This window comes from Pongo pygmaeus, chromosome 1, assembly GCF_028885625.2.
Source record: "Pongo pygmaeus isolate AG05252 chromosome 1, NHGRI_mPonPyg2-v2.0_pri, whole genome shotgun sequence".
NCBI classification, from domain to species: Eukaryota; Metazoa; Chordata; class Mammalia; order Primates; family Hominidae; genus Pongo; species Pongo pygmaeus.
The window spans coordinates 48,656,650-48,681,793 of record NC_072373.2 but is presented as its reverse complement, the minus strand read 5'-3'; the positions used below and the strand labels follow the sequence as shown (position 1 = coordinate 48,681,793).

General features: G+C 40.9%; 2 protein-coding genes across 6 annotated transcripts in view; both read left to right on the top strand.

Annotated features, from left to right (window-relative positions):
• CAMSAP2 (calmodulin regulated spectrin associated protein family member 2) overlaps nt 1-25,144 on the top strand; it is a 128,268-nt gene that overhangs the window by 83,524 nt on the left and 19,600 nt on the right. For 3 of the 5 annotated variants that reach the window (XM_054462973.2, XM_054462954.2, XM_063647257.1), the window contains 3 exons: nt 6,776-6,808; nt 10,401-10,542; nt 10,904-11,043. In XM_054462973.2, coding sequence (XP_054318948.1) covers nt 6,776-6,808; nt 10,401-10,542; nt 10,904-11,043 — 315 coding nt within the window. The remainder of the gene's footprint in view (nt 1-6,775; nt 6,809-10,400; nt 10,543-10,903; nt 11,044-25,144) is intronic. The other 2 variants (XM_054462981.2, XM_054462964.2) reach the window with 1 other exon arrangement.
• LOC129019759 (prothymosin alpha-like) lies at nt 22,824-24,725 on the top strand. Its single transcript, XM_054462995.2, has one exon. It carries the CDS (start codon nt 23,739-23,741, stop codon nt 24,066-24,068), a length of 330 nt encoding a protein of 109 aa, XP_054318970.1. The 5' UTR covers nt 22,824-23,738; the 3' UTR covers nt 24,069-24,725.

Below are 25,144 nucleotides of genomic sequence, written 5' to 3'. Positions count from 1 at the left end.
ATAGTTAAGAGAACTTGGCATTTTAAACATTTTTTTGAATTCAGAGATGGTACCATGGTTTTAATCTTTACCTAAGAGTATGATAACCATTAGATTTCTCTAACAGTTGTATAAATTAATAGTCTTGTGCATTTGGACACAAGACCCTATAAAGACTTGGATTGGTATAGATCTAATATAACTTTTAAAGAACTTTTATTTTATTTTGAAATAATTACACCCTTACAAAAAGTTGCAGGAATAGTAAAAAGAATTCTCAAACTGTTCAGATTCATCAGTTTTTCAGCAGTTTGCCACATTTCCTTTATCATTCTGTCTCCCTCTCTCTTTCTCACTCTACACACACACACACACACACACACATAAATTGTTCTACCACATTTAAAAGAAGGTTGCATATATCATGCCCCTTTACCCCTTAATACTTCAATATATATTTCCTAAGAACAAGGCAATTCATTTCCATAACGACAGTACAGGTAATTTAATGTCAGTATAATACTTTATCATTTATGTTCCTATTTTATCATAATTTATTTCGCTGTCATATCCCTAGTCTTCTTTAAACTGAAGCAGTTCTTTAGCTTTTCTTTTCTTCGTGGCCTTGATACTTTTAAAGAATCAGGCTATCTTAATAGAGTACTTCTCAATTTGGCTTTTTCTAATATTTCCTCATTATTAGATGAAGGTTGTGCTTTTCAGGCTAGAATGCTTTGTAAATTGTGTCCTTATCACAGTGTAGTATCCAGAGGCACATGATATCCATTTACCCCTGCTAGATAATGTTCATTTTGATCAGTTGGTTAAGATATTCTCTGGTTTCTTGACTACAGGGTTGCATTAGTCCTCTTTTATCCTCAGAGGATGTGTTCCAAGACCCCCAGTGCATACCTGAAACCTCAGATAGTACTGTATCTACACTTTGTTTTTTCCTATACAGTAATGGGCAGGTAGCATATACAGCATGGAATGCTGGACAGAGGTATGATTCCCTTCCCAGACTGGATGGAATAGGACAGCATGTAGTTTCATCACACTACTCAGAACAGCATGCAATTTAAAACTTAGGAGTTATTTCTGGAATTTTTCATTCATTTTCAGACAGTGACTGTGAATAACTGCAGATACAAAACTATGGGTAAGGGGGGGACAGCTATATTATGTTTCCGTTTGTAATAGGTAATTTGAGAGGAGTTACTCTACCACTGTAAATAGCCTGTCTTTCTTGAAAGCTTCCCCTCATCCTAGATTTAGCATTCATTGAATATACCTACCTGAATTAATTTTACTATGATAGTCACAAATTTATAATTTTCTAACCCCTTCATTTATTCCATATTTATTAGTTAGCATTCTGTTATAAGCAAGTTTTTCTTCTTCCACCCATCTATCTACCTGTCTATATAACATTTCTCTACTATCTGAATGAGCTAATGGATATATAATGGGTTATAATCAATTTTTGTCCTTATATATTTACTTTTAAAATTATTGCAGAATGATTTTAGATTTACAGGAAAGTTTCAAGGATAGTACAGCTTCACCCAGTTTTCTCTAATGTTAACATCTTACATAATTGGAGCCCATTTGTGAACAGTAAGAAAGTAACATTGGTACGTTATTATTGAGTACACTACAGACTTTGTTTAGATTCTACCAGTTTTCCACTGATGTCCTTTTTAAATATTTGTCAGGTGTTTTGTAGTGTTCTTCAATTTGGGTTTGTCTGATATTTCTCATGGTTAGACTGGAGTTACAGGTTTTTTGAGAAGACTACCAGAGAGGTCATATATCATATCATATATTGTATCACGGGGTACATGATAAGAACATGATTTATCACTAGTGATATTAACCATGATCCCTTGGTTAAGGTAGTGTTTGTCAGGTTTCTCCGTTATAAATTTACTGGTTTTCCCTTCTTATTTTTGGAAGTGGATCACCACCTCCATCCTACACTCCAAAGGAGAGAAATTAAGCTCACTCCCTGAAAGGGAGAATACTTGCATATACTATTAGGGATTCTTCTGTAAGGAAGATTTGTGTCTTCTTCCCCATTTATTTTTTATATTCAATCATTTATTTATATCAGTATGGACTCATGTATACTTAATATTTTATGCTTTGGGTTACAATCTAATACTGCATTGTTTATTTTGTTGCTCAAAATTTTACAGCATCAGCCACTGAGAGCTTTTTGGGGTTAGCTTTGGTATCTCTTGGATATGCCCCAGTCCTTTTGTTTTTTGAGCACTTCCTTACTTTCTGGCACTACAGAATGCTCCAGGCTCATCTTGTTCTTTCCTTGACCTAAAATTAGCTATTTCTTTATTTTGATGCTCAAATGGTCTTAGATTTGGCCAACGGGAGTCCCTTCAGACTGACTCCTGTGCTTTTGATATGCCACCATTCATCCATCTCTTTTTTTTTTTTTTTTTTTTTTTTGCCCTTCCTTACTTAATTTCTGGCTCAACAAGATGTTTCAGATTCATTTTGTAGTTTCCTTGCCATAATCCTAAAATCAGCCATTTCTTCAATAAGTCTTAATTCTTTTTTATGGAAAACAGTATTTAGCAACTGTAAAATCTGGGCACTAAGTGACTCATTGCTACAGGAATATCATTACTTCTAGGCCCTATTTCAGTAGACAGAGTTCAGAAATAAAATTTTAAAAATACACAAACATGATTTCATATATAAACCTCCAATTCCAATCAAACTCCATAGAGTTCTTCTTGGCTTCCCCTATTCCACACGGGACTTCCCCTTCCACAGTGAGAACTCAGGCTTCTAACAGCATTAATATATTTTACTTATTTGCTCAATCCTACAATACATATACAATAGTTTCAGAATTGCTATACTCATACCAATATGAAAAATAAACCTACTGGCCGGGCATGATGGCTCAAGCCTATAATCCCCGCACTTTGGGAGGCCGAGGCGGGTGGATCACTTGAGGTCAGAAGTTCGAGACCAGCCTGGCCGACATGGTGAAACCCCGTCTCTACCAAAAATACAAAAATTAGCCAGGTGTGTTGGCATGCGCCCGTAATCCCAGCTACTTGGGAGGCTGAGGCAGGAGAATTGCTTGAGCCCGGGAAGCGGAGGTTGCAGTGAGCCGAGATCATGCCAGTGTACTCCAGCCTAGGTGATAGAGTGAGACTGTGTCTCAAAAAAAATAAAAAATAAATTAAAAAACCTACTAAGAAGAGTTTAAGATTTGTTTGCAATTTTTTTTTTAGACGAATAGTATATAGTCAAAGTACCGTGTTAAGTTGTTTCCCTCTGCCCCCACCTTCATTGTGGTTATATTATTCCTTTGAAATACGTTTGTGTTAATTGGTTTCTGTATTCGTTCCATTTTAGCGATCTTTTTTGACACCATCCTTGTTAACTTTTGTTTTTTGTATATGTAGAACATTGACGTAATTCCAAAAATCAGAACTATATAAATGGTATACTCAGAGAAGTATCACTCCCTCCCCTATCTCTTCTACCCCTTACTTATTCCACATGTACTCCCTGCCAGCCCTTCTAAATGGACCAAGCACGTATGTGCATGTTTGTTTCTCCTCCTTTCTAGCACAAAACATAACATATTTATTCTTTTGCAGTTTGCTCTTTTCAGTAACTGTATATCCTGGAAATTACTCCATACGGTCCCTAGAGATCATTCTTTCTTTCTTTCTTTTTTTCTTTTTTTGAGACAGAATCTTGCTCTGTCACCCAGGCTGGAGTGCAGTGGCACAGTCTCGGTTCACTGCAACTTCTGCCTCCCAGGTTCAAGCGATTCTTCTGCCTCAGCCTCCCAAGTAACTGGGACTACAGGCGAGCACCACCACACCTGGCTAATCTTCGCATTTTTTAGTAGAGACGGGATTTCGCCATGTTGGCGAGGCTGGTCTCGGCCTCCTGACCTCGTGATCTACCCGCCTTGGCCTCCCAAAGTGCTGGGATTACAGGTGTGAGCACTGTGCCCGGCGAGTCATTATTTCTTAAAGCAGCATAGTGCTCCCTTGTGAATATGTGCCATAGTTTCTTCAACTATGTACCTATGTGTAGGCATTTAAGTAGTTTCCAGTGTCTTGCTATTGCAAATTGTGCTGCACAGAATACTGTTATATGTGGCCTTTTATATTTTGGATATGTATTTTCAAGGTAAATTTCCTAGAAGTTGGACTGCTAGATTGAAAGGTAAATGCATACTGTATGTAGTTTTGTTAAATGTTGACAAAATCCCCTCCAAAAGAGCTTGTACCATTTTATATTCCATCAGCTATTCTACGTAACTTTTGGATCTACAACAGCTAAGAGATTAAGTCTAATGGCTGGGCGTGGTGGCTCACACTTGTAATCCCAGCACTTTGGGAGGCCTAGGTGGGAGGTTCACTTGAGGTCAGGAGCTCAAGACCAGCCTGGCCAACATGGTGAAACTCCGCCTCTACCAAAAAATACAAAAATTAGCCAAGCATGGTGGTGCATGCCTGTTGTCCCAGCTACTAGGGAGGCTGAGGTGGGAGAATCACTTGAACCTGGGAGGCGGAGGTTGCAGTGAGCTGAGATAGCTCTGCTGCCCTCTACCCTGGGTGGCAGAGGGAGACTGTCTCAAAAAAAAAAAAAAAAAAAGATTAAATCTAGCAAATTAACAAGTCATGCAGTAACAAGTCACAGCCATGATTAACTCCCTGAAGGACCCCAACTCTTTGAGGTTTCCAATAAAGACCACACCAAACCAATATCCTCCTGGAACGGCCTGAGAGCACCTAGTAGTTCAGGAATTATCCTACCTTGCCAGAATGTTGTAGATACCCAGAGGAAGAGTATTATTTGGAGAGTATTAATGGCAAGTCCTAAAACAACTAGCCAAAATTTAGGGTGAGCCAAACATGTATTATAAAGACAATTGAAAGGAATACTTGAAATTAGAACTATTCCAGAAAATCTGGACTGCCTAGGTTGGCCCCTTTGTCGGTGGAAACTTAATAAAAGTTTTTTCACCTGTTATCCATGGGTTTTAAAAAACCCTTTGTTTCTTGCCCTGGTGGTCCTGATAAAAAGAAAAAAAAAAAAAAAAAACACCTTTGTCATGGTTATTTACATCTTAAAACAGGATTTGATGTTGCAGTTTGCCTAATTCTTCCCTGAAAACCAAAAGGATAGTTGCTGATCACTTCAGAAATGGAGTTATTCTTCAGCAAGGAACTTATGCTATGTATTTGAGCTTTTTGAAGCATACGTATATAAGTATGCATAGTACATTTATTTGTTCTTTTAGTACATTTACTCTTTTTAGTTAAATTTCCTTCACACAGCCAATCTGTGGGTTTCCTTTTTCACACAAGAAGATTGCTGTTACCAGTTTAGATCAATGGAGGGGCAAGAGAAAGGCCAGAGCAGTCTGAATTAGTAACAAAATCCAATTATTGCATATTTTACAAGAAATATGGAATAACTTTAACCATTAGAGACTTCTTTGTACACCTGCTGTTAGGAATAGTCCACAATAATTTCTTGTTATCACCGTTTTCTATTTAATGGGTTCTTCTAGTCTAGAAAACAAAAAAATCCTTGTTTTTAAAATTTCTGTTACAAATTGGAAACCCTGACACGTTTTCAGTGGCTTCCTGCTCTTTGGTCCTGCTCTTGTACTTTTTGTGGCTATTATAACTGCAGCTGCCAAAAACGTTCAGTTAAATGGGAGATTAAAATACATTCCACAAAATTATTGAGGCTGTTCTTCCTGGTGCTATAAGAAAAATTTATTGGAAATGTTGTTTATATATAGGAAGCTGATATGTTTCTGATTCTTCAGGTGACATTTTTCTAATTCTTAAAGTTCTTGAAAATACCTTATTTATATTATTTTTCTAAATAATCTTATTTTTCTGTCAGTTTATATGGAAAAACTTTCTACGTAAAAATTTTGGATATGAATTTTAATTTTGCATATGAATTTTAACTCAGATTCTATTTACTTTGGTTCACTCCAACAAATATTTATTCAGAGCCAGAAGCTGTTTTAGCAGATACAAAGATAAACAAACACAAATGATTAATTCATGTTATCTGAAATTATGGGTTTATTATATTCATTTTTTTAAAGAAGAAAATTAGATTCTTTGAGACAGCCCTTGATAGTAAATTTAATAACATTTATATTCTCTTTGTATGAGTAGTTACTTGCTTTAGACACTTATAAAAATCTTAACTGGTAACAATTGCCAACTAGGTTTTTTTCCATTAATTAAAAGAAACTTTTTATATAGTGAAAGAAATGATCATCTTGGTATATTCTACTATATTATTATTTGCTTTATACTTGTTTTATTGAAATTATCTTTCTACTTTGCTTTTTTGGGGAATATTGCCTTGTCAGATAGTCTACTAATACCTAAGAATTATGATTGCAAACCTAGGTGTAGAATATTTTTACTTCCCTTTTGTGACATAGATTTATTTTTTAATATGACATATGATTCCAAAACTCAGAAATAAAATTTTTTGCTGCTAAAGTATACAACATATTCTAGGTATCCTAAAATGAATATCTGTATGGGGAGAGGAGAGAGACAGGAGAAGATGGTGGTCTTTATCATTAGAAACTTATATATTTTTAACTAAAGTACTTATTAACATATGAAATGTTATGAGAACTATAAACTTGGAACTCCACTATCAGAAGCTTTACTATAATTTGTTAATTGAAGATAATTCTGATGAATTTTCCCTTTACCTTTTGCTTTCCCCTTTTTTCCCGCTGCTTCCTCTGAAGTCTCCTTCCAAATGGTTTTGGAAACTGGTTCCAGTAAGTTTGCTCAGCTACTTCAGTTTGCTCTCCAGAATTGTAATTGTAGAATGGTATTGTTTATGTCTTGCTGTTAAAGTCGTTTCATGTAATTCTATTAGTCACTGAATAGAGATTGGATTTTAAGGTCATGTAAAATGGAAAGATAAAAGATATAGCCAAGGTTTAGATCAGAAGTTCTAAAAATAATTTAAAGGGTAAACATCCTATTGCTAATCTTGTCAGTATTCACAGACTATCAGTAAGTAGGTTAAAAAAAAAGAAACTTATGGGCCAGGTGCAGTGGCTCACACCTGTAATCCCAGCACTTTGGGAGGCCAAGGCGGGCAGATCATGAGGTCAGGAGGTCGAGACCAGCCTGACCAACATGGAAAAACCCCATCTCTACTAAAAATACAAAATTAGCTGGGCGTGGTGGTGCATGCCTGTAATCCCAGCTACTCGGGAGGCTGAGGCAGGAGAATCGCTTGAACCAGGAAGGCAGAGGTTGCAGTGAGCCGAGATCGCGCCATTGCACTCCAGCCTGGGCAACAAGAGTGAAACCGTCTCAAAAAAACAAAAACAAAAACAAAAAACTTACTATGTAGCTTCTCATTAGTTTAAATAATTTTAGTAAATATTAATTTGAATTGCATGAATAAATTGCCTGCATTTAAAAATCATCTTTGTGGCTGAGCATGGTGGCTCACACTTAAAATCCCAGTACTTTGAGAGGCCAAGGTGGGAGGATTGCTTGAGCCCAGGAGTTCAAGACCATCTTGGATAACATATTGAACCTCCATCTCTATTTTAAAAAAATTATCCTTTTGACAGAACTAGTTCCTTTTCAGCTTGAATTATAGATGACACTTCACTTTTTGTGTGATTAAAAAAGCAGAAGGTTTTCTGTGACCTCACCAGAAGTGGACCAAAACCATATTAAATTCTGATTTGACTTAAAGATTGATCTTTCAGGTTTAAATATGGGGATGGGTGTGTTAAACCACTTAAGAACTGTTTTACACCCTCGAGAATAAAACTCTAATTTAGAAATATACCATAATGGCCGGGTGCGGTGGCTCATGCACATAATCCCACACTTTGAGAGGCTAAGGCTGGTGGATCCTTTGAGCCCAGGAATTTGAGACCAGCCTGGGCAACTTGGCAAAACCCCATCTCTACAAAAAATACAAAAATGAGGCAGGCATAATGGTACACACTTGTGGTTTCACCTTCTCAAGAGGCTGAGGTGGGAGAATCACCTGAGACCAGGAGGTCGAGGCTGCAGTGAGCCATGATTGTGTCACTGCACTCCAGCCTGGGTAACAGAGTGAGATGCTATCTCCAAAAAATAAATAAATTAAAAAAAATAAAACAAACAAAAAACAAAAAAAGGAGAAGAAAATAAATATACCATAATGTTGAAATATAAAAATATAGGGTGTTCTTTCTAAATGCCAAATTTCTAAGTTTGCAGAAAGAAAGGGCATGTTTCCATGCAATGAGTTTATAAAGCAAATAGCATGTTCAAGTACAAAAGACTCTTTCATGCATTGCAGATGAACCTTCTGAGTGCTGGACATAATCTCAAGATTTAAAGTTGGTTTACCTAATATATCTTCTAGAATACAATCTTTAGGAAAATGTTTTGGCATCCCATTCATAATTCTCTGTCTAGTCTAAACCGTAGATACTTATTGCTAATGTCATATAAAGCTGTGTGTGTGTGTGTGTGTGCACGCACACATACATATGCCTGTTTGCACATACCTTGTACAAAAGTGCTACTTTGCAGGAGGGAGTAGAACAAATCACATAATTCAGTTCTTTGTTCCATGACCCTGGGTGCTTGGCTTAGTCCAATTCAGGTCATAGGCTGAAAACAAACTACTAGTCCCAGCCCAATTTTGAGGATGTCCAAGAGGCAGACTATTTTGATCCCAGATAACCAAAGAAAAGCATGTAAGGATCTGGAACAGATACTAATTGTGAGAACAGTAGCTTAAGCCTGGAAGATACCACTGTACTGGTTGATTTCTTTTTCCTTTCTTCCTTCCTCTTCCTTCCCCATGGTTGATTTTAAACTGTTTCTTAGCTGCAAAGTGAGGAATTTTCTAAGAATTATGTTAAAATGAGAATCAATTAAAAAATCTATATAGTACCTGCAAGTAATTTTTTTCTGAATATAGTTACCCCCTGAATTAGGGATGTACTCTTAAATACAGAGTCTGTTATGCACTAATTAATAAGAACCTTCAGAAATCTTTAAGAGAAAAACATATTCCATGAATTTTGTCCTTGGGTAGCCAGTGAGAGAAATCCAGGAATAAGTTATCTCCTTCTTCATTAATGCTGATGCTTTTCTGAGAGATAGCATTGAAAAGAAATCTAACTTCACTACCAAATCTTAAGTATTCTCTTTCAATAAATTTTTATTTTTCTATTTTTATTCTCACAAAAGTGTTTTATCTCATAATTATATTTTAATTCTAAAATATAGAGATGACCAATTTAGATGGAATTAGAAGAAACAATAGTTTGATAACCTTAAAAAAACTACCAGTAATTTATGTTATATATTTTGCTAGTAAAATACTTTAGTGTGTACATTCACTAAATCTTCAGCATTATTTTACTTGGCTTTAGAAGAATTAACAGCTAATAGCTAACCTTTATTGATTGCTTGCTGTGTGCCCAGCAGGATGCATAGCACTTTGTGTCCATCATCTTACTTAATCTTCCAGTGGTTCTATGAAGTGGGTACCATTATTACCTCAGTTTACAGATGGGAAAATGAGAAATGAGAGTTTAAGTAACTTGTCCAAGATCACAAAACTAGTAAGTGGCAGAACCAGGGTCTGAACCAGGATCTGAATTTGTTCTCTTAACTATTACAGCATGTCTCATTTTTTAGAGATCTATTTTTAAAAATTCTATCTAGCCACACCAAACAATCTTTAGGAAACAAAGGTTTCCTCTCTTTTTCTGAGGGGGAGCAAGAACCCATATACTTGCTCAATTATTAATGAAATCTAAGTTGGGAGGGTTTTTCTTTTTCACTTTCAAAGTTGTTAACTATTTGTGTTTCCTTAACATTCAAATAATAACCCAGAATGTCTTGGTGATACTATTCTAGTTCCTCAAATTTCTTTTAAGAATAGTATATTCTTTTACCTTCCCCCTCATTTTGATAACTCTTTCTGCTTGAATAGCATTCTTGCTCTTCCCGTATAAGAATTTTCAGTTTAAATTAAGTCTGAATTAAAGTGGATGAATTTTATTATCTTCAAAAGAGCAGAACTGATTATTTGGATACAAAGTGTTCAAAATCTGTTTTGTGATGTTTTTATACTTAAATATTTAAGCCAAATGTCAGTTAGTGTAAATTAGCAGTATGTTGTATTACGTATTGAGCTTCAAAACTATAGCTATTGCTGCCGTGTATTTAACTTTGGTAATACCTAGTGTTATTTAGAAAAAAAGAAATATTGGTGAGTGGTCTCATTTCTCATGATTTATTTTATTACCGATACATTAGAATTTACGGTACTGATTTTTTTCCTATGCGTTGTCTGGTACTTATTTATTTTCATGTATTTTTTTTATATTATAGGCTCGTTATAGGAAAGAGCAAACATTGCTTAAGCAACTGCCTTGCATTCCATTGGTAGAAAATTTGTTGAAGGATGGGACAGATGGCTGTGCATTAGCTGCCCTTATTCATTTTTACTGTCCTGATGTTGTCAGATTAGAGGGTAAGTGTTCCATTGTAATATTTCTGAACTGTAGACAGATAGTAACCAATATTTAAGACAGTATCATTTTGCACTCCAGCCTAGGTGACAGAGTGGGACCCTGTCTCAAAAAAAGACAATATTATTTAATAAGTACTGAAAACTTTTTTTTAAAAAAAAGAACATTTATATATAATTCTGAGGGAGGCAGTTCAAAAAAAATAGTGCTCGGTTTCTAAGTCTTAATGTATAATGACTACTATATTTATAAATGTATGTTTGTTAACCAGAATTGTGTATTTGTACTAATTACAAGATGGATAGGAAATATTTATTATCAAATTAATCCAAAGTCACCACCTTGCTCTTTTCTTATTTGAAGATATTTGTTTGAAAGAAACTATGTCTTTGGCTGATAGCCTGTATAATCTGCAGCTGATTCAAGAATTTTGCCAAGAATACTTGAACCAGTGTTGCCATTTCACTCTGGAAGATATGCTCTATGCTGCTTCATCCATAAAGGTAAATTAAATTATTCTTTTTTTCCCTTTGCTTTGTTAAAATATGTTTTTTTAAAAAACAAACAAACAAAAACGCCGGGCACAGTGCCTCATGCCTGTAATCCCAGTACTTTGGGAGGACAAGGTGGGGGAATTGCTTAAGCCTGGGAGGTTGAGGCTGCAGCGAGCCATGATCGTGCCACTGCAGTCCAGCCTGGGCAACAGAGAAAGACCCTGTCTCAAAAAATAAGTAAATAAAATTTTAAAAATAAAAAATAAACCATAGAACAAGATATATAAATGACCTAGCAACTTTAAGCTTATAGATTAACTATATCAGTCAAAAGAGCTTTTGAAGAAAGTTTTTGATTTTTTTCTCCTTATTTTGTTTTTTAATATACTATTAGCTACAAGTTTCTTTTATAGTGCAAAGCCAAACTTAAAGTCATGTACAAAATTGGCCAGGTGTAGTGACTCGTGCCTGTAATCCCAGCACTTTGGGAGGAGGAGGTGGGCAGATAGCTTGAGCTCAGGAGTTCAAGACCAGACTGAGCAACATGGTGAAACCCCATCCCTACAATAAATGCAAAAATTAGCTGGGAGTGGTGGCATGTGCCTGTGTTCCCAGCTACTCGGGAGGCTGAGGTAGGAGGATTGCTTGAGTCTGGAAGGCGGAGGTTGCTGTGAGTTGAGATCGCGCCACTGCACCCTAGCCTGGGCAACAGAGCCAGGCCCTGTCTCAAAAAAAGAAAAAAAAAAGTCATGTACAAAATTGATCTGTTGTCTTAATGTTTGCAAAATAGAGAATAAGCCATTAAATGTTTCTTACAAATAGCAATGCTTACAAATAGTAAGATTCTTTATAAATAATGAAGCTTTTTCTTAAAGAATTTTTAATTTTTGAATTAAACAAAAAATTAATTGAAAAGTAACATTATGTACTATTTAACTACCATTATGCATAAATATATGATATGTATAGTTAAATGATATGGTATCCTTGCGTATTTTTATGTGTACAATGAGTCACTGAGCATTAAATTGAAATTTAGTTTGTTTATTCTCACTAGATTATATATAATTGTTCTGTAGTTATCAGACTGTTTGAAATTTGTCACCTTTATTGTCCTTTGACTGTTGGCTAATGTATGCTGTCAGATTGTGTTAAAAGAATAAAATTTCACATGGGTAGTATTATTTTCTTAATTTTAAGTTGATTATATTTTATTTACATTGATGTTAAATGTTAAAGATAATAATCATGGCCGAGCATGGTGGCTCACACCTGTAATCTCAGCACTTTGGGAAGCTGAGGTGGGCAGATCACTGAGGCCAGGAGTTTGAAACCAGCCTGGCCAACATGGTGAAACCTCACCTTTACTAAAAATACAAACATCAGCCATGTGTAGTGGCATGCGCCTATAATCCCAGCTACTTGGGAGGCTGAGGCAGGAGAATCACTTGAACCTGGGAGACAGAGGTTGCAGTGAGCTGAGATGGCACCACTGCATTCCAGCCTGGGTGACAGAATAAGACTATGTCTCAAAAAAAAAAAAAATCATCATTATCATCATCATGAATAGATTTTTGAAAATCATTCCATTCCATTCCCAAGTTTGAAAATTAAGTTGTGTTATGAATACTGTTATTTTTAATACTTCAAGAATAATTTCTTATCCTCCAGATGTTATTTTAGTAATGTTAGTGTTATATTTTATGTGAGTCAATAATATAAAGTCAATTCAGAAATCAGAAATGTTTTCTAGTTGAGTCATATTAATTTATGAAATACTGAACTACAATATAAAAACTTCAGGCCTGGTGCGGTGGCTCATGCCTATAATCCCAGCACTTTGGGAGGACAAGGCAGGAGGATCACTTCAGTCCAGGAGTTTGAGACCGGCCTGGGCAACATAGTGAGACCTTTGTCTTTACAGAAAATAAAGTTAGCGAGGCGTGATGGCACACACCTGTAGTACCAGCTACTCAGGAGGTTGATATTGGAGGATTGCTTGAACCTAGGAGGCTGAGACTGCAGTGAGCCCTGATTGCATGACTGCACTCCAAACTTAGTGACAAACCAAGACCCTGTCACCAAAAACAAAACAAAACAAAAACCATAGGGGCTTTCTCTTTTAATTTTTAAAGGTTAAAAAAGAGTGTTTAAAATAGTAATTATTTGAAGTTCAAGATTTGCTGTTGCTAAAAACATGGTGGGAATCATATGCATGTTATATAAACACAGGCAACCCCCATGTCTGCAGTTTTAGTTCTGGTAAACCATTTGGAAGCAGATTGGGGAAACGAACTGGGTACACCTATTGCTTTTGAAGAATTTTAGGATTTGTTTGCAGCTAGTCTAGATTACCAAGTGTCACATGTGCATCATTAGAACAAAGCCCTAATTTAAGACACTGAAGAAACTACAGAATGCAAGTGTGTAAAAGTTATTAAGATGAAAAGAAAGGAGCATTAAACAAGTTTGTCAGCAAAATGTAAAATGGCAAAATTTGGAGATTATTACAACTTTTAGAACATTGCAGGACCCACACTAATGTTTGAAAAATATTTTAGCAAGAGACTATTATATGCTAGACACTGTGCTGAGCCTGGGGATTTGGTCATTTATTCATTCATCGGCAGATATTTACTGAGTATCTCCATGTGCCAGACACTATTCTTAGCTTTGGAGGTAAAGCAGTGAACGAAATGGCAGGGTAAACTATAAAGCCAGTGGTAAAGACATTTCCAAAATAAGCCACTGCTCCTGCTGACCCGAAGTTGTACCCAGTCTCTTGTGTCTGACACATCAAAAACAATTTTTTTCTAATTGATGTTGAAGGTTTACACCCTTGTCATTCATATCAGAATGAAAGTTAGGTAATATTATTTCCATATATATCGTAATGCTTTTTCTGGCATTTTCGGGTAATAACAGAAATATTAATTTCTGTTAATACCAGAAAAGGCATTAACAAGATATCTACGTTGTCAGCTAAAAATTTAAATGCTACTTCTGTAATCTCAAAGGAAAAAAACTGTCTCACTAAATACATGGAGATATAAGATTGCATTTGTTTAAGTTGGTATACCTTGGACTTCCAATACATAATATACAGTCCTGATGTTTATATCAACTTTGTCTGGGTACGACCCATATAAAGATATTTTCTTAAATTAGGTATATTTCAACTATGATTGTCTACAGAAAGAGCTTTGGTCACTTTCTATGTTCTTTACTTATTACTACCACAGCTTTGACTTCATTTGAATACCTTTTTTTTTTAAGTTCAGTCTTATTTTAAACTTTTAGCTTAAGTTCAAGGGTACATATGCAGGTTTGTTACATAGGTAAACTTGTGTCATGGGGGTTTGTGGTACAGATTTTTATTTCGTCACCCAGGTATTAAGCCTAATACCCGTCAGTTATTTCTCCTGATCCTCTCCCTCCTTTCACCTTCCACTCACGGATAGTTTGCAGTTTCTGTTGTTCTCTTTCTGTCCCTGTGTTTTCATCATATAAGTGAGAGCATGTGGTGTGTGGTTTTGTTTCTGCATTAGTTTGCTAAGGATAATGACCTCCAGCTCCATCTGCGTTCCTACAAAGGACATGAGCTTGTTCTTTTTTATGGCTGCATAGTATTCCATGGTGTGTATGTACCCCATTTTCTTTATCCAGTCTACCGTTGATGGGCATTTAGGATGATTCTATGTCTTCGCTATTGTTAATAGTGCTGCAGTGAACATACACATGCATGTGTCTTTTTGGTGGAATGATTTATGTTCCTTTGGGATATACCCAGTAATGGGATTGCTGGGTCGAATAGTATTTCTGTTTTTAGGTCTTTGAGGAATTACCACACTGTTTTCCACATTGGTTGAACTAGTTTACACTCCCACCAACAGTGTGTAAATGTTCCTTTTTCTCTGCAACTTTGTCAGCACCTATTATTTTTTGACTTTTTAGTAATAGCCATTCTAACTGGTGTGAGATGGTATCTCATTGTGGTTTTGATTTGCATTTCTCTAATGATCAGTGATATTGGGCTTTTTTTCATATGCTTGTTGGCCACTTGTATGTCTATGTCTTTTGAAAAGTGTTTATTCATGTCCTTTGCCCACTTCTTAATGGGATTATTTTTATCTTGTAAATATGTTTAAGTCCCTTATAGATGCTGGATATGAGACCTTGGTCAGATGCATAGTTGCAAAAATTTTCTCCCATTCTATAAGCTCTCTGTTCACACTATTGATAGTTTCTTTTACTGTGCAGAAGCTCTGTAGTTTAATTAGATCCTATTTGTCAATTTTTGCTTTTGTTGCAATTTCTTTTGGCACCTTTGTCATGAAATCTTTGCCCATTCCTATGTCCAGAATGGTACTGCCTAGGTTTTCTTCCAGGGTTTTTATAGTTTTGGGTTTATATTTAATTCTTTAATCCATCTTGAGTTAATTTTTTTATATAGTGTAAGGAAAGTGTCTGTTTTCAATCTTCTGAGTATGGCTAGACCGTTATCCCAACACCATTTGTTGAATAGGGAGTCCTTCCCCATTGTTTGCTTTGGTCAGCTTTTTCAAAGATCAGGTGGTTGTAGATATGTGGCCTTATTTCTGGGCTCTCTATTCTGTTCCATTTTTGTACCAGTACCATGCTGTTTTGGTTACTGTAGCCCTGTAATATAGTTTGCAGTCAGGTAACATGATGCCTCCTGCTTTGTTCTTTTTGCTTAGGATTGCCTTGGCTATTCAGGTTCTTTTTTGGTTCAATATGATTTTTAAAATAGTTTTTTTTAGTTCTATGAAGAATATCATTGGTAGTTTAATAAGAATAGCATTGAATCTATACATTGATTTGGGCAGTATGGCTATTTTAACAATATTGATTCTTCCTGTCCATGAGTATGGAATGTTTTTCCGTTTGTTTGTATCATCTCTGATTTCTTTGAGCAGTGTATTGTAGTTCTCCTTGTAGAGATCTTTCACTTCCCTGGTTAGCTGTGTTCCTAGGTATTTTTTTTTTTTTTTTTTTTAATTTATGAAGTATTTATTGATCATTCTTGGGTGTTTCTCGGAGAGGGGGATATGGGAGGGTCATAGGATAATAGTGGAGAGAAGGTCAGGAGATAAACACATGAATAAAGGTCTCTGGTTTTCCTAGGCAGAGGACCCTGCGGCCTTCTGCAGTGTTTCTGCCCCTGGGTACTTGAGATTAGGGAGTGGTGATGACTCTTAAAGAGCATGCTGCCTTCAAGCATCTGTTTAACAAAGCACATCTTTCACCGCCCTTAATCCATTTAACCCTGAGTTGACACAGCATATGTTTCAGAGAGCATGGGGCTGGGGGAAAGGCCATAGATCAACAGCATCCCAAGGCAGAAGAATTTCTCCTAGTCAGAACAAAATGGAGTCTCCAATGCCCACCTCTTTCTACACAGACACAGCAACAATCTGATCTCTCCTTCCTTTCCCCACACTTCCCCCCCTTCTCTTCAACAAAACCGCCATCGTCCTCATGGCCCGCTCCCGATGGTCGCTGTCTCTTCGGAGCTGTTGGGTACACCTCCCAGACAGGGCAGCCGGGCAGAGGCGCTCCTCACCTCCCAGACAGGGCGGCCGGGCAGAGGCGCTCCTCGCTTCCCAGACGGGGCCGCCCGGGCAGAGGCGCTCCTCACTTCCCAGACGGGGCCGCCCAGGCAGAGGCGCTCCTCACTTCCTCCCATACCGGGTGGCAGCCAGGCAGAGGCGCTCCTCACCTCCCAGACGGGGCGGCCGGGCAGAGGCGCTCCTCACTTCCCAGACCGGGCGGCCGAGCAGAGGCGCTCCTCACTTCCCAGAGGGGGCGGCCGGGCAGAGGCGCTCCTCACTTCCCAGACCGGGCGGCCGGGCAGAGGCGCTCCTCACTTCCCAGACGGGGTGGCCGGGCAGAGACGCTCCTCACTTCCTCCCAGACGGGGTGGCAGCCAGGCAGAGGCGCTCCTCACCTCCCAGACAGGGCGGCCGGGCAGAGGCGCTCCTCACTTCCCAGACTGGGCGGCCGGGCAGAGGCGCTCCTCACTTCCCAGACTGGGCGGCCGGGCAGAGGTGCTCCTCACCTCCTAGACGGGGTGGCCAGGCAGAGGCACTCCTCACTTCCCAGACGGTGTGGCGGCTGGGCAGAGGCGCTCCTCCCTTCCCAGATGGGGCAGCCAGGCAGAGGCGCTCCTCACTTCCTCCCAGACGGGGTGGCGGCCAGGCAGAGGCGCTCCTCACTTCCCAGAGGGGGCGGCCGGGCAGAGGTGCTCCTCACTTCCTCCCAGATGGGGTGGCGGCCGGGCAGAGGCACTCCTCACCTCCCAGACGGGGCGGCCGGGCAGAGGTGCTCCTCATCTCCCAGACGGGGCAGCCGGGCAGAGGTGCTCCTCACTTCCTCTCAGACGGGGTGACGGCCGGGCAGAGGCACTCCTCACCTCCCAGACGGGGCGGCCGGGCAGAGGCGCTCCTCACCTCCCAGACGGAGTGGCCAGGCAGAGGCGCTCCTCACTTCCCATATGGGGTGGCGGCCGGGCAGAGGCGCTCCTCACTTCCCAGATGGGGCAGCCGGGCAGAGGCGCTCCTCACTTCCTCCCAGACGGGGTGGCGGCCAGGCAGAGGCACTCCTCACCTCCCAGACGGGGCGGCCGGGCAGAGGTGCTCCTCATCTCCCAGACGGGGCGGCCGGGCAGAGGTGCTCCTCATCTCCCAGACGGGGCAGCCGGGCAGAGGTGCTCCTCACTTCCTCCCAGACGGGGTGACGGCCGGGCAGAGGCGCTCCTCACCTCCCAGACGGAGTGGTCAGGCAGAGGCGCTCCTCACTTCCCATATGGGGTGGCGGCCGGGCAGAGGCGCTCCTCACTTCCTCCCAGACGGGGTGGCGGCCGGGCAGAGGCGCTCCTCACTTCCTCCCAGACGGGGTGGCGGCCAGGCAGAGGCGCTCCTCACCTCCCAGACGGGGCGGCCGGGCAGAGGTGCTCCTCATCTCCCAGATGGGGCAGCCGGGCATAGGTGCTCCTCACTTCCTCCCAGACGGGGTGGCAGCCAGGCAGAGGCGCTCCTCACTTCCCAGACGGGGCGGCCGGGCAGAGGCGCTCCTCACTTCCCATACGGGGTGGCGGCCGGGCAGAGGCGCTCCTCACTTCCTCCCAGACGGGGTGGTGGCCAGGCAGAGGCGCTCCTCACTTCCCAGACGGGGTGGCCGGGCAGAGGCGCTCCTCACCTCCCAGACGGGGTGGCCGGGCAGAGGCACTCCTCACCTCCCAGACGGGGCGGCCGGGCAGAGGCGCTCCTCACTTCCCATACGGGGTGGCAGCCAGGCAGAGGCGCTCCTCACTTCCCAGATGGGGCAGCCGGGCAGAGGCGCTCCTCACTTCCTCCCAGACGGGGTGGCGGCCGGGCAGAGGCGCTCCTCACTTCCCAGACGGGGCGGCTGGGCAGAGGCACTCCTCACCTCCCAGACGGGGTGGCCGGGCAGAGGCGCTCCTCCCTTCCCAGCCGGAGTGGCCAGGCAGAGGCGCTCCTCACCTCCCAGAGTGGGCGGCCAGGCAGAGGCGATCCTCACTTCCCAGAGTGGGCGGCCTGGCAGAGGCGCTCCTCACTTCCCATACGGGGTGGCAGCCGGGTAGAGGCGCTCCTCACTTCCCAGATGGGGCAGCTGGGCAGAGGTGCTCCTCACTTCCTCCCAGACGGGATGGCGGCCAGGCAGAGGCGCTCCTCACCTCCCAGACGGGGCGGCCGGGCAGAGGCGCTCCTCACCTCCCAGAAGGGGCGGCTGGGCAGAGGCGCTCCTCACTTCCCATATGGGGTGGCAGCCGGGCAGAGGCGCTCCTCACTTCCCAGACGGGGTGGCGGCCAGGCGGAGGCGCTCCTCACTTCCCAGATTGGGCAACCGGGCAGAGGTGCTCCTCACTTCCTCCCAGACGGGGTGGCGGCCAGGCAGAGGCGCTCCTCACCTCCCAGACGGGGCGGCCGGGCAGAGGTGCTCCTCATCTCCCAGACGGGGCAGCCGGGCAGAGGCGCTCCTCACTTCCTCCCAGACGGGGTGGCAGCCGGGCAGAGGCGCTCCTCACATCCCAGACGATGGGCGGCCGGGCAGAGGCGCTCCTCACTTCCCATACGGGGTGGCGGCCGGGCAGAGGCGCTCCTCACTTCCCAGACGGGGTGGCCGGGCAGAGGGGCTCCTCACATCCCAGACGATGGGCGGCCAGGCAGAGATGCTCCTCACTTCCTAGACGGGGTGGCGGCGGGGCAGAGGCTGTAATCTTAGCACTTTAAGAGGCCAAGGCAGGAGGCTGGTAGGTGGAGGTTGCAGCGAGCCGAGATCACACCACTGCACTCCAGCCTGAGCACCATTGAGCATTGAGTTAGCGAGACTCCGTCTGCAATCCCAGCACCTCGGGAGGCCGAGGCAGGCAGATCACTCGAGGCCAGGAGCTGGAGACCAGCCCGGTCAACACGGTGAAACCCCGTCTCCACCAAAAATACAAAAACCATTCAGGCGTGGCGGCGCACGCCTGCAATCCCAGGCACTCGGCAGGCCGAGGCAGGAGAGTCACAGGAGCCCGAGGCAGGGAGGTTGCAGCGAGCCGAGATCATGGCAGTACAGTCCAGCTTCGATAACAGCGGGAGACCGAAAAAAGAAGGAGAGGGAGACCGAAGAAAGGGGAGGGGGAGGGGGAGGGGGAGGGGGAGGGGGAGGGAGAGGGAGAGGGAGAGGCGTGTTCCTAGGTATTTTATTCTTTTTGTGCCAATTGTGAATGGGATTGCATTCCTGATTTGGCTCTTGGCTTAACTGTTGTTGGTGTATAGGAATGTTAGTGATTTTTGTATATTGATTTTGTATCCTGAGACTTTGCTGAAGTTGTTTATCAGCTTAAGGAGCTTTTGGGACAAGAGTATGTAGCCTTATGACCATCTTAACTAAAAGAAGGAAAGAAGAAGCTTTTAAATGAAATTAATCTGGCATCATTCCTGAAATATGGTGACAGATTTATTGCTGTTTAATCGTCATGAACTCAGAAAGACATAATCTTCATGAGCTTTAATTACTGGGAAAATTATTTCTTACTGTACTGACATCTTGTGGCCAAATAGTACAATTATGTTATTAGGATGGCTATCTTACCAAAGTCCTTAAAATATTAACTTATTTTCTGTTCAACAGATAATTATTGAGCACTTAAGCAGTATTTTTTCAAAATATAATCAGCTTTCAGTTAACTAGGCTAGTAAAATGGAACCTAGCACCAGTACTTAAAAACCAATTTTATACTTTGGCTTTAGAAAGTATACCATAAAGATAAGTATAAAGAAGAAATATAAATCATAGTAATCTTATTACCCAGAAATATTCTGTCAATGTTTTGATGTTTTACTGACTGTTTTTTTTAGTACGTAGATTCATTCATTTGTACATTCGTTTCATAAATATTTATTGAGCATCTATCATGTGCCAGACACTGTTTTAAACACTGAAGATATAATGATGAGCATAAGCTTTGTCTTTTTAGACCTTATCATCTGGAGGGTAAGATGAGGAACCCCGGAGAATGTAGTAATAGATAAATCTGGGAAGAGAAAAAGGGACTGTACCAAGTAGCCTCTTGTAAGCCATAGTAAGATTCCCTTTACCTCAAGAGCAATGGAAAGAGAGTTGCATTTTGAAAAGTTTGTTTTCTTAGCAAGCCAAAGAAAAAGCTATTGTGTTCCAAACAAGGCAAAAATGTTTGAATCAGAGCAGTTATGATGGAGAGAAGTTGGTGAATTTCAGAAATATTTAGGATGCAAAATCTGCATGCTTTGGTGATGAATTGGACATGGAAGAAAGAAGAAGGTGTCAAGGATGACTCCTAGGTTTCTGGTTTGCACACTGGGATAGTGGAGCCATTCAGTGAGATAGGACTGCAATAAGATCACATTTGTAGAGAAGGTCACTATTTCAATTTTGGACATAGGCCTTTGAGATATCCAAAAGAAAATGCTCGGTAGGCCACTGCATATATAAGTGCAGTCAGTACATTTGAGAATCATTTAGTAGCTGATGGACGTAGGCATGGCAGTGTTTCAAAAAGGGGCGAGATCAGGAATATCAAATACAGCTGAGAGGTCAAGTAAGATGGGAAATCTGTTTGATTTAGCAACATATGTACATCATTGGTGACTTGAGCAGTTGCTGTTAGGGGAATGATGTGACTCAGTGCCAAGACTGAAGTAGATTAGAGAGTAAAAGTGATGAAATGGAAAATGTCAGTAGAGGCCTGCTCCTAAAAGAAGTTTGTGAAGAGGTAAAAAAATGGTGGGAATGAAGAGAAACTAGAGAATAGTTATTGAGTAAAGGTTTTGTTTCATTTATTTTGATGGGAGGGATTTGAGCATGTTTTTTTTTTTCTTTTTTTTATTATTAGTATACTTTAAGTTTTAGGGTACATGTGCACAATGTACAGGTTAGTTACATATGTATACATGTGCCATGCTGGTGCGCTGCACCCATTAACTCGCCATTTAGCATTAGGTATATCTCCTAATGCTATCCCTCCCCGCTACCCCCACCCCACAACAGTCCCCAGAGTGTGATGTTCCTCTTCCTGTGTCCATGTGTTCTCATTGTTCAATTCCCACCTATGAGTGAGAACATGCGGTGTTTGGTTTTTTGTCCTTGCGATAGTTTACTGAGAATGATGATTTCCAATTTCATCCATGTCCCTACAAAGGACATGAACTCATCATTTTTTATGGCTGCATAGTGTTCCATGGTGTATATGTGCCACATTTTCTTAATCCAGTCTATCATTGTTGGACATTTGGGTTGGTTCCAAGTCTTTGCTATTGTGAATAGTGCCGCAATAAACATACGTGTACACATGTCTTTATAGCAGCATGATTTATAGTCCTTTGGGTATATACCCAGTAATGGGATGGCTGGGTCAAATGGTATTTCTAGTTCTAGATCCCTGAGGAATCGCCACACTGACTTCCACAATGGTTGAACTAGTTTACAGTTCCACCAACAGTGTAAAAGCGTTCCTATTTCTCCACATCCTCTCCAGCACCTGTTGTTTCCTGACTTTTTAATGATCACCATTCTAACTGGTGTGAGATGGTATCTCATTGTGGTTTTGATTTGCATTTCTCTGATGGCCAGTGATGAGCATTTTTTCATGTGTCTTTTGGCTGCATAAATGTCTTCTTTTGAGAAGTGTCCGTTCATATCCTTCGCCCACTTTTTGATGGAGTTGAGCATGTTTAAAAGCCAAATAGGAAGGATTCTGTTGAGAGGGATACATATGAAGGATACATATGTAGGAGAGAAAAGTAGGATTAAGAATATGATGGCATTCACAGCAATTTGGATGGAATTGGAGACCATTATTCTCAGTGAAGTAACTCAGGAATGGAAAACCAAACATCATATGTTCTCACTCATAAGTGGGAGCTACACTATAAGGATGCAAAGGCATAAGAATGATACAGTGGACTTTGGGGACTCAGGGAATAAAGCGGAAGGGACGTGAGGGATAAAAGACTACACATTGGGTACAGTGTACACTGCTTGGGTGATGGGTGCACCAGAATCTCAGAAATTACCTAAAGAACTTATTCATGTAGCCAAACACCACCTGTTTCCCCAAACACCTATTAAAATAAGAAATACATTTTTTAAAACTGTAAAGTTTCTGAGAAGTCAAGCAGGGATGAGATCCACTGCATAGCCTTTATGGATTATAAGGATTCTTACTACTTTTTTTAGTCACAAATTTTAATGGCTGCTTCAATTAGTATGTATCTGTATATCAACATTCTAAAATTCTGAGTATTTATAGTAAAAGCAAACACTGAAGGTAAAGTAGAAACCTACCAAATGCTCTTCATCACTGTGCATTATCTTCTGTAACACTCCAGACTCTTACACTCAGCCACCTACAAGACAGGTCAACTTAAATGTCCAGTGAACATCTCAAACAATGACTCTAGATTCCTTTCATTACCTGTTTCTCCCAGTCCTCTGTATCTCACTATTAGTTGCTCAAGACAAAAACCTAAGAGTCATCACTCTTGATTCTTCTCTTTTCATCACTTTCTTTTTATTTTTTTTAGAGACAGGGTCTCACTCTGTCACCCAGGCTGGAGTGCAGTGGCACAGTCAGCCAAATCCTGGGCTCAAGCTGTATTCCTGCCCCAGCCTCCCAAGCAGCTAGGATGACAGGCATGTGCCACCATGCATAAGCTAAGTTTTAAAATTTTTATAGAGGCAAGCTATGTTGCCCGGGCTGGTCTCAACCTCCGGGCCTCAAGCAGTCCTTCCTCCTCAGCCTCCTCAAGCACTGGGATTACAGGCATGAGCCACTGTGCCCAGCCTCTTTTCTTCACTTTCTACATACACAATAGCCTTCCAGAACTATCAGATGAGAGATGATATTTGAAAGTCACCAACTTAAACATGAGAAATAAAACCAAGAGAACGCAGGAGTTCTAGTGGAGAGCATACAGAGTTTAAGGATTATTCATAATTAGCAAGTAGAAAGAAGGCAGACTGGCTGCTTTGAAAAGCCATCTTTGCATTGTTCCTCGTCCGCCTCCTTGCTCGCCGCAGCCGCCGCCGCCGCACGCCTCCTCCGCCGCCGCGATCTCCGGCAGCTTTATCGCCAGAGTCCCTGAACTCTCGCTTTCCTTTTAATCCCCTGCATCGGATCACCGGCGTGCCCCACCATGTCAGACGCAGCCGTAGACACCAGCTCCGAAATCACCACCAAGGACTTAAAGGAGAAGAAGGAAGTTGTGGAAGAGGCGGAAAATGGAAGAGACGCCCCAGCTAACGGGAATGCTAATGAGGAAAATGGGGAGCAGGAGGCTGACAATGAGGTAGATGAAGAAGAGGAAGAAGGTGGGGAGGAAGAGGAGGAGGAAGACGGTGATGGTGAGGAAGAGGATGGAGATGAAGATGAGGAAGCTGAGTCAGCTACGGGCAAGCGGGCAGCTGAAGATGATGAGGATGACGATGTCGATACCAAGAAGCAGAAGACCTACGAGGATGACTAGACAGCAAAAAAGGAAAAGTTAAACTAAAAAAAAAGGCCGTCGTGACCTATTCACCCTCTACTTCCCGTCTCAGAATCTAAACGTGGTCACCTTCGAGTAGAGAGGCCCGCCCGCCCACCGTGGGCAGTGCCACCCGCAGATGACACGCGCTCTCCACCACCCAACCCAAACCATGAGAATTTGCAACAGGGGAGGAAAAAAGAACCAAAACTTCCAAGGCCCTGCTTTTTTTCTTAAAAGTACTTTAAAAAGGAAATTTGTTTGTATTTTTTATTTACATTTTATATTTTTGTACATATTGTTAGGGTCAGCCATTTTTAATTATCTTGGATGACCAAACCAGCCTTCGGAGCGTTCTCTGTCCTACTTCTGACTTTACTTGTGGTGTGACCATGTTCATTATAATCTCAAAGGAGAAAAAAAACCTTGTAAAAAAAGCAAAAATGACAACAGAAAAACAATCTTATTCCGAGCATTCCAGTAACTTTTTTGTGTATGTACTTAGCTGTACTATAAGTAGTTGGTTTGTATGAGATGGTTAAAAAGGCCAAAGATAAAAGGTTTCTTTTTTTTCCTTTTTTGTCTATGAAGTTGCTGTTTATTTTTTTTGGCCTGTTTGATGTATGTGTGAAACAATGTTGTCCAACAATAAACAGGAATTTTATTTTGTTTATTATAAAATTTGTTTATTATAAAAAAAGAAGGCAAGACATTAGAAAATAACCATATCCAGGATAATCTTAAAAACTTAAATTTAATATGAAATAAGACCTTATTAAATATTAATAAGTTTGATAGTAACTATTTTATTAAATGCCAAACACCCAAAATTTAGAAAACATATTATTTTAAATAGTTATGAAAACAGATTTTGTACAGTTTTTAAAAATTTACCAAATGCCTAAAATTGAAATAATTCTTCATGCTTATAGCTTTTATTATATATGGATTTTAAAATATAAGCTTGTAGTAGAAATGTGCTTTTGAGGACCCTTAATCCTTTCTCTTAATTTTAAGCCGTTTAAAAAATTATTTACATTTTAAAATAGTAATAAAAGGTAACATTGTTGACTTAA